Raw genomic sequence first — 13789 nt, forward strand, 5'->3', positions numbered from 1 at the left:
TAGTGTTCAGTGAGAAAAGAACTGTGTACATAATGAAATCCAGTTTATCATACATTGTATTTATATATCTTTATGTATTTTTTATTCTTAGAGATGTCTGGAGGAGTATAACATGAACTTTTAAAAATGGTTACCTCTGAATTATGGGATTTGGAAAATTTTTTTTTATTTGAATAAGTATGTATTGTTTTCATGAAAATAACAGCTATTTTCAAAAATACCCAGAAGGGTAGGAGGGGCTGATTTGATCTGGTGTTGTTCGTATCAACATACCTTCTTGTCACTAAGAAAATTATCTTAGACATGCTGTATCTGAGCTTATCCTTGGAAGGATTTCTTATCTTTGCTCATTGGAAAAATATTATTCCTTGTTCATTATAAATATTAATAAAATTAAAATAAGAATCCTGAGGTATTTTGTTTCATTTTGCTTTCTAGTTGGAACACTTTGACCTCTGAAGGGTCTCTTTTCCCTGTTTCACAGTGGCTGTGGAAGGAAAGGGGGTGAGGCTGGGAAAGAAAGAAAATGATGGAGGTAAGGATCCAAGAGAGAAGTCTGGAGGTATGGGCCCAGGAAACAGCACTAACCTGGACATCAGATACTTGCACTTCTCTTCCAGAACGGGTTTCTCAGTTTATCTTTCTGACCTCAGCTTTCTCATCTGAAAAAATGAGAGGTTTGGATAAGAATCTAGATGTTTTAAAACTCTTTTGGAAGATTCTTTCGGATTTATTAATCGCATATACTGCTAAACTACACTAAAGCTGAATGTAAACAAATTAAAGGGGGGTGGACAACAACAATACCTTACTAACGTTATTATTTCTCCCGGACATGTTAAGTAACTTGCCAAGGTTACACAGCTGATAGGTGGAGGAAACCAAGATTCCAGCCCAGAGGCCAAGGCACTAAAGAACTGCTGAGGAGGGCATTTAAAGGAAGCAGGGTAGCTTTCTCACCCTCAGGCTAGGCCTTGTAAACGACTGTTAACACCAATAAAGTCAAGACCTTACCCCACCTCCTGACTGCTGTGGGGTTGCCTCAATCGCTCCAGGACTCCTCACTCTAATCCAAAAACAGTTTTCTGATACAAAGTCCCTTTGCCAACTAAAGCGGGGAGGGGGGGGTGAGGTTTTGCAAGGACCCGAGGAAGCTCTTCTGGCCATTGCCTGACAGCAGTGAAGTAATTACAGAACCAAAGACCACGTGTGCCTTCAGGAGGCTTTGTGGTATCACTAATTGGGTTTTCAGCCCCTGCTGGTTCACATACCTGGTTATGCAACAACAGTTCGCGTACCTATCTTGCCGTATTTCCTTTCATTAAGGCCAGAGAGATACTGAGTAAAGAGAGTCGGGAGAGGGGCATAACAGGGGTAAAAAGAACTGTTTAAAAGCAGGCTAGAGGCCATAAGACTCCTGCAGGGTAAGAGCCTGTCCCTCAGACAAAGGTCTCTCAGGTATCCGCAGTCTCGGTCCCTGATGTCTCACTGCTTTTAACTCCTCTCAAGGTCCGCAAGCTAACGCAAAACCCTAGAGCAAGATCAGGAAGCCGGAGGCCGCCAGCGAGGAGCCGCAAGAGAGCTGCGACTATCGCTCAGAGAAGACCCGACTTCCCAGACCCCTTCGCACAAGGGCGGGGCGTGCTCTCGACTGCCAATCCCCGCGCCCACACGTCGTCGTAGCCCCGCCCCACCCTGCCCCCTCTCGCTCCTCCCTTCCCTGGGGCTGGTGCGGCGGCGGCGACGTCAGCGCTAGGAGAGCCCTGGGTGGCGGCTGCGCTGTCCGCGGGCCGCGGCCTGGACGCGCTGCGGGGAGGGGCGGAGCGAACGGACGGGAGCGCGCGCTGGGCCCGCCTCGGCTGCTGCCGCCGCCGCCGCAGCAGCAACCGCTGCCGGGGAATGATCTGGGCGGCAGCGGGCGGCCCGGGCTAGCAGCCACGAGCCACTTCTGCGGCTGCCGAGAAGAGCGAGGGTCGCCGGGCTCGTGTCGTCCCCCTCTCTGCCCCCCCGGAGGGGCGAGAGGGAGCCGAGGCTGATGTCAGGTACGCCGGCGGAGGCGCCCTCAGACTGTGGGTCCAATGTCTCGGTTCCCCTCGCCCTCCCCCTCTCGGAGCGTGAGTGTGTGAGTGGGGGAGCGTGGAGGGTGGAACCCCACCCCCGGCGCCGCCAAACAGGTGTCTCGGAGTCGTCGCCGGGGCTGGGGACGTGCGGGTTCCTGAGGGAGGCGCGGGGCACTTCCTGCTCCCGGCATCTCTGCGAACTGCCATTGGGGCCGCCCGCCCACCGGGCCGCTATTTTGTTGACATGTAGCCTTCTCTGGGTCGTGGGTCCTTCCCTTTTAGCCTCTCGTGCCCCTCGCCTCCTCGCGCGTCGCCTGCCGTCGGGTCGCGACGGTGAGACACGGGCTGCGCTCCGGACCGCGCGGCTTGAGCACTTAGCGGTCGTGCCCCGTTGGGCCCTCTCCCTGCGGACCTGCGGGCGCTCAGGTGTGGACATCTTCCAGGAGAGCAGCCGGGCTGCCGCGCCGCCCCGGCGCCCAGCGAGCGGGCGCCTTCCGCAAGTGCCGGGGGACTTCCTCAGGGCTCTCTTGGACCAGCAGGTTTGTCTGTGGCCGATTTGTTCTTTTAAATTTCCCTGCCTCTAGTGAGGCAGGTGTGTTTTGGCACTAGCTGCGTGGAGGACGAGGAAAGGAGTTTTTTCCTTCCCTCCTCCCTCCCCCACCAAGTGTGATGGGATTCGTAGGTGCTGACAAATTGGCTTTACAGCTCTGAATTTGGATGTATTGTATACGCAAAAAAATGAACGAAATTTAGGGGTGGGGATTTATTCTTGCCCAGCTCTTACCCTCTCCCTTTATTATTATTGTCAAATGACAAAACATCACAAGCTTTGGAAAAGTTGACTAGATTTATAATCTAGTTCTCTCAATTCCTTATAGTTATTGTGGTATATCCTTTTAAAGCATTTCAGGTTGAAAATTATTATCCTAACCATGAATTGGTTTCCTTATGATTTTAAAAGTTAATTATAAAGTTAGAACTTTAATGCAATAGAGTAATTAGGCCAATGTGTAACGAACAGAAATATGTTCATTTACCAAAAACTGGGCAGTGATAGCTCTGCCTGGGTGCCAGGAAAAGGTGTCATGCATAATTTCAAGTTGTTTAATTCTGGTGTTGGTTTAGACAGTGGGAATCTGAGGTTTTAGGAGGTAAAACTAACTTTTTGCAACTTTCCACACTTTTATCAGATAAATGTCACTTGATGCTGTGTGTTCTAAGTATTGTGTATAGTAATCATACTTATTTTATTTTCTGCCAGCTGTAGTGTATACTAATGTACAGTTTAATTGAGTGTAAAGTTTCAAGTTACCAAACAGTTAACTCTTTTTACCATATGTTAAGTAAAACAGTGATTTAGTAAGGAAAGTATGACTCACTTAAAATTCTTCACAGGAAAAGAGCATGGTATTTTAGTACTAGTGGAGAACGATTAGATGTCTCTCTTATATTTGCTTGGAGTTTGTGTTTTTCTGATCTTTTTAGTTAGGGTTCAGCATTTTAAAAATATTTTGTGGTTACTACCCATTTAAAGATAGGTATTTTTCTTAAATATGGTTTTTTGGGGGTATAGATTATACTAGTCTATATTTCTGAGTAAATTCAGTATCCAGAAATTATTAGAATTTTATCACAAAGTCATTTAGGAGTACATATCTATTAATGATCACCTAGTCATAGAAATAGAAAAGTGTGTCATTTAGGTATATGCTATATACTATTTGTATATTGACTTGTGCTCACTAAGATAAAAATTGCATTATACAGCTTACTTTATAAACCATGGTAATTTAAAGTAGAGTTTCTGTGTGAAGAAATCATTGATTGGAATTCTTGTGACAGTGCACCTGTAAACAAACAGTAAATGGAAAATGGACAACTTGATGCTGAAATTTCATTCAGATTCACTTAAAACTTTAAGCTTCCCAGTACAACCATGTTACTTTTAGAAGATTTATTGAGATTTGAGTAAAGAGGCTAGTGTACAAACCACAGCAAGGTGGAAAGAATATGGCAAAATTCTTTTACCCAGACCTAAGTGGGATTAAGGTCATTCTTTTAGAATAAGGGGGAAAAAATGGAGAATTGTTCCATAAAAGAGAAGTTAGCATTTTATCTTGAAGTCTAAATGTGTATCGAATGTGTATTTAAAATTTCACTTTATAACTAATTCAGATGTCCTATGGGAAAATACATGCCAAAATCTATAATATGTGAAAATAAGAAGTGTCCCTTGAAGAAAAAAATATAAAGAAGCTGTTGTATGTGAAATAGGGTAGCCCATAGGAAGGTAGGAGAAACCAAAAAGAAAATCTGAGTACATTATCTAGAACCTGTAATGTGAGCTGCCTTGCACATTGAAGGGACACATGGAGGGCAGAGAGAGGCGGTATTAAATTGGGGAGATTCTGAACAGGAAGTCTGATTAGTTCACAATGAAAGCTATATATTAAAACAAATTGGTGCAAGTTGGATAATAGGGAGACATGAAATTATACAGCTTGGTGTAGTCATTTGCATTTTTGGTCATTGTGTTAGTTTCCTAGGGCTGCTATAACAAAATACAGCAAACTGAGTGATTTAAAACAACGGAAATTTATTGTTTCACAGTTTTGGAGGTTGGAAGTCTGAAACCAAGATGTTGACAGGGCCATGCTCTACCTTCTAGGGAAGAATCTGTTCCGTGCCTCTTAGCTTCATGTGTCACTGGCGTTCCTTGGTTTAAAGTTATATCACACCAGTCTCTGCCTCTGTTGTCACATGGCATTCTCCCTGTGTGTCTCTGTCTTAGTATGGTGTTCTCCCCTTTTTGTAAGCACTTCAGTCATATTGAATTAGGGGCCACCCTGCTGACCTAATCTTAATTTGATTACCTCTCCAAATGCCTTATTTCCAAATACGATCACATCCATAGCTCCTGGGATTAGGACTTCAACCCCAGTCTTTTTGGGAGACACAGTTTAACTCATTACAGTCATGTAATTTATCTTTTACAGTATTCAGTAAAATTTTAGCACCATATAGCAGACCAAATCAGAGGGTGCCTTGGGAACAGAGTAAATTCATTTACCTATCTCACTGCTTACCATGTGCCAGGTCATAGAGGTAAAGCAGTGAATAGGTGAACAAAAATCTCTGTTCTCATGGAGCTTACATTCTAAAACATTGGTTCTCAAAATGTGGTCCCTGGAACCTCAGCATCATCTGGTAACTTGTCAGGAATGCAAATTTTCAGGCTCTATTCCCCAGACTTCTTGATTCGGAAACTCTTTTAACAAGCCTTTCAGGTGATTCTGATGTAGACTCAGGTTTGAGAACCACTGATCAAGATGGAGAAAAGAGACAATAGACAAGATGAGTAAGTAAAATATGTAATATATTAGATGTTAATAGGTGCTGTGAGTAGGAATAGGGTGGCCAGGGAAGACCCCCTGAGAAGTAAAGACCTGAAGGAGTTGGGGAGTGAGCCATGTGAGTATCTGGGTGAGTTGTGTTCCCAACAGAGAACAGCAAGTGTAAGGACCCTCATGTGTTTGAAGAACAGCAAAAAGTCCAAAGTTAGAACACAGCAAGGGAACAGATAGTAATAGGTTCAGTTTTTGAAATTGCTATTTGTTCCTTTTTGACCTACAAAAACCAAATACTAGAAGGAGAGTTCAGCAAGAGAGGAGTGTGGAGGGTAGGATTGCATACTGTGTGAGGTTCATCTTAAGGTTTTGGTTATGTCTCTGAGTGACATTGGGAAGACACTGGAGGGTTTTGAGCAAATGAGTGACATGATCTGATTTAACTTTTAAAAGGACTGGTAAAAATGGATTGAAGAAGCCAAGGTTGAAGAAAGGGAAAAGTTGATTAGGAGGCTGTTGCAGTAGTTGGGAGAGAAAAAGTGGGAGAGTAAGAGGAAGGGGGAAAGGTGGCTTGGATTAGGGTGGTAGCAGTGGAAAGGTTAGAAGAGGTACGAAATTTAAAACACACAGGATTGTAGTGAAAAGTAAGCTTTTTTCTTCCTTCTCTAGTTACTTCAGTCACCCAGTTGCGAATGTAAGGATACACTAGTATATAATCTACGTATATTTTATGCATTCATTTGGCAGTGTCTGAAGACATTTTGGGTCACAACTAGGGGGAGTGTTACTGGCATCTAGTGAGTAGAGGCCAGGGATGCTGCTAAACATCTCACAGTGAACAGGACAGCCTCCAAACAGAATTATCCAGCTCATGATGTCATTTATGCCATGGTTAAGAAACACTGGCTTAATGGGATTTACAGAGGTTGGGGTATGGACGGTGGAGGGAAGGGGATGTTGTATAGACAGAAAAGACAGTAAGAGTAGAGCAACTCACTGCATTGAGATATTTATTGAACTGTAAATAGTTCATAATTGCTGAAGCATAAATTATAAGGGAGGGAGAGACAGAGGGGGGGCATACTGTACCTGTAAGGTAATGTAATTCTTTGAAAACAAAGTTATAGGGCTTCCCTGGTGGCGCAGTTGTTGAGAGTCCGCCTGCCGATGCAGGGGACATGGGTTCGTGCCCCGGTCCGGGAGGATCCCACATGCTGCGGAGCGGCTGGGCCCGTGAGCCATGGCCGCTGAGCCTGTGCGTCCAGCGCCTGTGCTCCGCAGCGGGAGAGGCCGCAGCAGTGAGAGGCCCGCGTACCACAAAAAAAAAAAAAAAGTTATAAAACAGGAAAACTAACACATTATTAATTCTGTGTTAAATATCACTCACCTTATGCCTATGTAAGGATAGGCTAGTATCATATGTATTTTATGTATTCATGACATACCTTTTTATTAATTTTTTCAATATTTCTAACGTACATGGTTCATCTACGAGTTTTTTTCAAATTGTCACAAATCTCAAAAAAGTTTTCCAGTATATTTATTGAAAAATATCTGCATATAAGTGAACCTGGGCAGTTCAAACCCATGTTGTTCAAGGGTCAACTGTAGTTACCTTTGGTGAGAACCTGGGGTAGAGATGGGCATGAAAACATACTCTTTGTGTGTGTGTGTGTGTGTGTGTGTGTGTGTATATATGCATACATATACATATATATGTATGTATGTGTGTGTGTGTGTGTGTGTGTGTGTATATATATGTATACGTATTTAATCTACGCTTTCAGTTAGGGTTTGTTTGTTCCTTACATTTCTCATTTAAAAAGTAGCCACTACACCTTATTAACAAAAAGTCATAACCTGCCAAATGTGCAAAGATTTTCCTTATTAGTTCATATAGATCATTGTTTTTAACATCTATAGCATATTCTATGCTATGGATGTACCATATATTTTTTTTAACTTGTTCCTCATTAACAAACATCTGTGGCAATGGCTGCCATGAACATCTTTGCACAGTTCTGTGTTTGTGTCCATAAGAGAAATTTCTGATCATGAAATGATGGGTCAAGGCATACTTGAAAAATTTTAAAGATGTTGCCAAACTGCCCTTCCAAAAGACAGTAAATATGTACATTCTGAGAAACAACGGATGAGTGCCAGTTTTCTCTCATATCTAAGTCAGTACTGGCTGTTACTGATCTTAACGTTTTTTGCCGCTGTGATAGGTTAAAAATAGTATCTCTGGGCTTCCCTGGTGGCGCAGTGGTTAAGAATCCGCCTGCCAATGCAGAGAACAAGGGTTCGAGCCCTGGTCTGGGAGGATCCCACATGCCGCGGAGCAACTAAGCCCGTGTGCCACAGCTGCTGAGCCTGCGCTCTGGAGCCCGTGAGCCACAACTACGGAGCCCGCGTGCCACAACTACTGAAGCCCCGCACCTAGAGCCCGTGCTCCACAACAGGAGAAGCCACTGCAATGAGAACCTGCGCACCGCAAGGAAGAGTAGCCCCCACTCGCCGCAACCAGAGAAAGCCCGCATACAGCAACAAAGACCCAACGCAGCCAAAAATAAAAAAAAAATAAATTAAAAATAAAATTTTAAAAAAAATAGTATCTCTGCATTTGAGGTTTACATTTCTGTAATATGAGTGAAATGTGAACATTCCTGACCATTTTTATTCTTTTCCTTCAAATCCTTTATTTTCTTTAACTGTTTTTATATTAGGTTGGCCTTTTCTCTTTTTCTTTATGATCGTTTTGTTATTTTTCGCTGTACAGATTTTTTTTTTTAACATTTTATACAGAAACATACCTTTGAACCAGCAATTTCACTGCCAGAAATTTATTCAGTGCATAACCTCATACAGTTTTACTATAGTTATACCTTTTGAGTTTTGAAAAGATCTCAGTTCATGATGTAAAGATGTAAAAAGATGTTTTCTTCTAGTTTTTTTTTTAATTTCATTTTTTAAAAATATTGAAATCTTAGAAACATTTGGAATTTTAAAGAGAAAGGTAGGGATCCAGATGGTTGCTTTTTATCTTTTTCCCAGAAGGTTATTTCAATATCATTTCTTGAATAAGCCATTTTTTTCTTGATTTGAAATGGTATGTGTATTATGTATTAAATTTCCATATGTACTTTTTTTTTTTTTAACAGACTATTTCGATCTGATGAAGACCACCAGGGATATACATCTTTAGGCTAACAAAGTTAAGTTAATTAACTTGCTGCTGTGAGGGAGATCACACCCCAGAGGAACTGCCAGAGGGGACAGGGTTATTATAGGATTCTGGAGAAGGGTGGAGTTTAGACAGAATTTAAATGAAACAATATTTGATAGGTTTAAAGTACAGCAAGACTGTGAATCCGGTTAATTAACATCAGGCCTGGGCTGAGAAGTAGAGTTAAGTGTCCTGTTTCCTTGAAGACTACAAAGTTAAGATAAATGTGGAATGTTGTGTCTGGGAAACACTTATCTGAAGCTCTGGGTTGGAAATTGAAGCTGTTTCTGATTAGTGATTCATCGTACATGTCAGAGTGGGGTGTTCCAGTCTCACTGATACACTTTCAAATAATTCTAACAGTCTGATTGTAGAGAAAAAAAAAAAGTTTCTCAGCAATATATCTTTAGTATGAATTAATAAAAGTGTTTAAAAAATTTTTTTCCGATTCACAGGTACACTGACATGCCTGTTCAGCCTGAATATCAAATTGTTTTAATTACTATAGCACGTTTTACTCACATATTTATTTTTCCAAACAACATTTACCATAATTTTTACCACATTATTTAATTTTTAAAAATTGTATATCTTAAGTAGGTCTGCCTAGGCTTAGTCCACCCCTACACCCCTTTCAGGAATTTCCCAGGTATACGCTCATGTTTATTTTTTCAAACTTTTTAGTTACATTTTACCAAGTTACTTAACTTTTAAGTATCTTATATTTTAGTTAGGATGACATTTTAGATAGATAGATAGATAGATAGATATAGATTAATTTGGAGCAAATCTACATCTTTATCATTGATTTTTTTTCCAATTTTTATATTGTAAAATACACAAAATATACCATCTTAACGATTTTTAAGTGTACAGTTCAGTGGTATTAAGTACATTTATATTGTGCAGTCATGACCACCATCTTCCTCCAGAATTTTTCTCATCTTGTAAAGCTGAAGCTCTACACCCATTAAATAGTAACTCCCCATTCCCCTCTCCCCCTAGTCCCAGGAAATCATAAATCACTTTATGACTTTAGCTAAATATCTCATATAAGTGAAATTACAGTAAGTCCCCTACATACGAACCATCAAGTTTCGAACTTTCAAAGATGCAAACGTGTTTGCACGTCCAATCACATAATGTATGTTCACGTGTCTGGCGTACATTGTTACATGCATGCATCCTCTACAAGTGGTTGTACTTTTGTGTACTTTACAGTACTGTATAGAGTCCATAGTACAGTATCTTTATTTCAAGCCCAGGATGTCCAGAAGCAAGAGTAAAAGCAGTGGTGATGTAGCTGGTACTGCTAAGAAGCACCAAGCAATAATGATGGAACTTGCTGTGCAACACAAGGTGCTTACTAATGAAGACCTGATGGAATTGGAGGCCCAGAGAAAGGATGACAAGAGACAAGGGGAAGAAGTAACTGAAGAACCGAAGAGACTCACGATGCAGGAAATGGCAAGGGGATTTTCTTTATTTGAGGAGGCACTGTTAGTTTTTGAGGCACAGTACCCGAACGTAGAACAGTACACGAAGGTTGCAGCAGCTGTTCAGAATGCAGTCCAGTGCTACCGTGTCATATATAACAAGAAAAAAAGAACCACTACCCAGACATCACTGGATCCGTTTTATCAAGAGGGTAGACAGAATTGAATCCAGCAAGGAGCCAGAACCTGGGCCATCAGCGTCAGGCGTGAGTGAAGTTGCAGCTTGCCCTCCATCTCCTGTTGCTGATGATCCTTCAGCTCTACTATCTCCCACCTCCTCTCCCTCCTCCAGTCAGTAACTCTTCTTGCTTGTTCACTGGATGCCAGCCCCTGTATGCCAGCTGTTGTACTGTACTACTGTACTTTTAAAGGTACTATACCAGAAGATTAAAAATGTTTATTTTGTGTGTGTGTTTGTTTTTTATGTATTATTTGTGTGAAAAGTATTATAAACCTATTACAGTACAGTACTATATAACCAATTGTGTTACCTAGGCTAACTTTGTTGAACTTACAAACAAATCGGACTTATGAACAAGCTCTCGGAACGGAACTCGTTCATATGTAGGGGACTTACTGTATATAGTATTTGTGTTTTGTGACTGGCTTTTTTCACTTAGCGTAATGTGCTCAAGGTTCATCCATGTTGTTGCATATGTTAAATTTTCCTTACTTTTAAAGACTGAATAATATTCCATCTTGTATATAACACATTTTGCATATTCATCAATCATTGATGAACACTTGGGTTGCTTCCACATTTTAGCTGTTGTGAGCAATGTTCCTATACAAATGGGTGTACAGATATCTCTTTGAGACCCTGCTTTCAATTCTTTTGGGCATCTACCCAGAAGTGGAATTGCTGGATCATGTGGTAATTCTATTTTTAATTTTTTTGTGGAACTGCCATGCTGTTATCCACCGTTGCTGTACTATTTTACATTCCCACTAGAAGTGCACAAGTGTTTCCATTTCTCCACATCCTCACCAACACTTGTTTTCTGGGGGGGTTTTTTGTTTGTTTTGTTGTTTTGCGGTACGTGGGCCTCTCACTGCTGTGGCTTCTCCCGTTGCAGAGCACAGGCTCTGGACACGCAGGATCAGCGGCCATGGCTCACGGGCCCAGCCACTCCGCAGCATGTGGGATCTTCCTGGACCGGGGCACAAACCCGTGTCCCCTTCATCGACAGGCGGACTCTCAACCACTGCACCACCAGGGAAGCCCCTTCTGGGGTTTTTTGATAGTAGCTATCCTTAATGGATGTGAGGTGGTATCTCATTGTGGTTTTGGTTAGCATTTTCCTAATGATAAGTGATGTTGAGCATTTTTTTCATACTCAACATGTTCATGCCTATTGGCCATGTGTATATCTTCTTTGGAGAAGTGTCTGTTCAAGTCCTTTGCCCATTTTTGGGTTGGGTTTGTGTTGTTATTGTTAAGTTTTAGGAGTTCTGTATATATTCTGGATATTAGTCCCCTACTAGATGCATGGTTTGCAAATATGTTCTCCCATTCTGCGGGTTGCTTTTTTACTCTGTTGATAATGTCTTTTAATGTACAGGTTTTTAAAGTTTTATAAAGCCAAGTTTGAGTATCTTTTCTTTTGTTGCATGTGCTTTTGGTGTCATATCCAAGAAATCATTGCCAACTCCATGTTGGGAAGCTTTTGTTTTATGTTTACTTCTAAGAGTTTTATACATTTAGGTTTTAGCTTAGGTCTTTGATCCATTTTGAGTTAATTTTTGTATATGGTGTTAGGTAAGGGTCCAGCTTCATTCTTGAGCATGTGGATATCCAGTTTTCTCATTACCTTTTGTTAAAAAGACTGTCCTTTGTCCATTGAATGGGCTTGGCCCCCTTGTCAAAAATTTTTTGACCACGCATGTGAGGATTTATTTCTGTGCACTCTGTTCTATTCCATTGAGCTATATGTCAGTCTTTGTGCCAGTGTCACCCTGTTTTGATCACTGTAGCTTTTATAGTAAGTTTTGAAATTAGGAAGTGTGAGTCCTCCAGTTTTACTCTTCTTTTCTAAAATTGTTTTGGCTCCTTGAGGTACCTTGAAATCCCATATGAATTTTATGATGGATATTTCTTCAAAAAAAAAAAGTCATTGGATTTTGATACAAATTGCATTGAATTCGTAGATCACTTTAAGTAGTGTTGACATCTTAACAATATTAAATCTTCTAGTCCATGAACATGGGATGTCATTCTGTTTGTGTCTTCTCTAATTTCTACTGAGGATGCAAGACATATTAATGTTCTCATTGAAAAGTAACAAAAAGGTATTCTCACTTTTGATCTTCTGAATCGGAAATTGTGGGAATAGTTTTAAAAATAGAGTTATAGTTTGAGACTTAATACAACTTGGTTTTGCAGTGTTACATAATTTTTGGAAGGTTTATTTGTTTCTAATCCTTACATACTTTTTCAGGATTCATAAAATTCCAAGGTCCTTTCTAGTACTGAGGTTGTGTAACTGTAATGCTCATAAAATACTTCAGGGTCATTAGGTGAAGGCTGTGTGTTAATATTTTCTATTTCTGTAGTTTTAATAAATTACTAATAGAAAATATTTTTAGTCTTTCTGTTTCTGAACTAATATGTACTTCTGTTATAATTTGTATGAGTTGAATACACATCAAAGGAAATAGTACATATAGTTCATGTTATATATCTAGTTTATGACTGGGTTATATAAGTGTATAAATGTGTCAAATGATGGGACCATATGATTTTTTATTCAGTAAATTAGGCAGTATAGATAAAGATACCTATTTGCAAAAAATAATTTCATCTGTGCTCCCCACATACATACACTTAAAACATTTGAATGCATTTTACAAGCCACGCAATGTGTTAGTTGCTGGAGAGATAAAGATAAAAGAGTTATAGCTGTTGTTCTTGAGGATATAGTCTAGGGGGAAATAGATATGTACATACCTACTATGATGAAGTGTGATAAGTACATAGTAGGAGATGTGAATGAAGGAACAAGAAAATATTTGATGGGAAAGCAGTTAATTTGATCATGGGTGATGGGGAAGACTGATTATGAAAAGTACTGAAACTAAGGTAACCATGAAAGATAATTATGCATTTATCCAGTAGACATAACTGAGGAGGGCACTCCAAGCAGAAAGAATAGAATGGCCAAAGTCATCCATATGAAAGGCCATGGCAGATTTGGAGAATGGCTCAGTATAGGCTTTATGGATAGGGAGTATCAAGAGTGCAGGAAGGTAAACTAGAGCTAGATCTTGTTTACCAAGTAAGCAGTATGGACTTGATCCTGTGGCATTGGAAAGTATTTCCTTTAAACAGGACTGCTATGTGAAGCCTTTATTAAGTTGGGAAACAGAGGTAAGAGAGTTGAGCCCAAGGGAGAATGGTCAAGGAATGGAGGGAGAAAAGTGTTTACAGAGTGTAAAATAGATGTGGAAATATAATCAGGTTTGGGGACTTGGGGCATGAATAAGGAGATGCTTTGCACTTTTATTTCAAGCCAGCTGATACTTACTGTACCAATGTCTTGTGAAAAGCATCATGGTCAAGAGCTCAGAGGTAGGAAACTATTTTTTGTCTTCTGGGAGTTTATATTCTGTAAACAGGAGAAAATATACCAGTGACCATATCCTTAGTTCCTAGGACAGTAT

At 40.6% G+C, this 13789-nt stretch overlaps 1 protein-coding gene across 3 annotated transcripts in view; it reads left to right on the forward strand.

Moving 5' to 3' along the window:
• Positions 1-1790: 1790 nt before the first annotated feature.
• The window catches only part of C1GALT1 (core 1 synthase, glycoprotein-N-acetylgalactosamine 3-beta-galactosyltransferase 1), a 39991-nt gene continuing 27992 nt past the window's right edge, over positions 1791-13789 (forward strand). Inside the window, exons 1-2 of one of the 3 annotated variants that reach the window (XM_033420447.2) lie at positions 1791-2042; positions 2343-2599. Coding sequence is in view for 2 of the 3 variants with exons in the window: in XM_049714829.1 (XP_049570786.1) it covers positions 10198-10420 (223 nt within the window). In the remaining variant the exon portion in view is untranslated. Of the gene's footprint in view, positions 2043-2342; positions 2600-8568; positions 10421-13789 lie in introns of all 3 variants that reach the window. The other 2 variants (XM_049714829.1, XM_004265556.4) reach the window with 2 other exon arrangements.

Source organism: Orcinus orca, chromosome 9 (assembly GCF_937001465.1).
Source record: "Orcinus orca chromosome 9, mOrcOrc1.1, whole genome shotgun sequence".
Lineage (NCBI taxonomy): Eukaryota > Metazoa > Chordata > Mammalia > Artiodactyla > Delphinidae > Orcinus > Orcinus orca.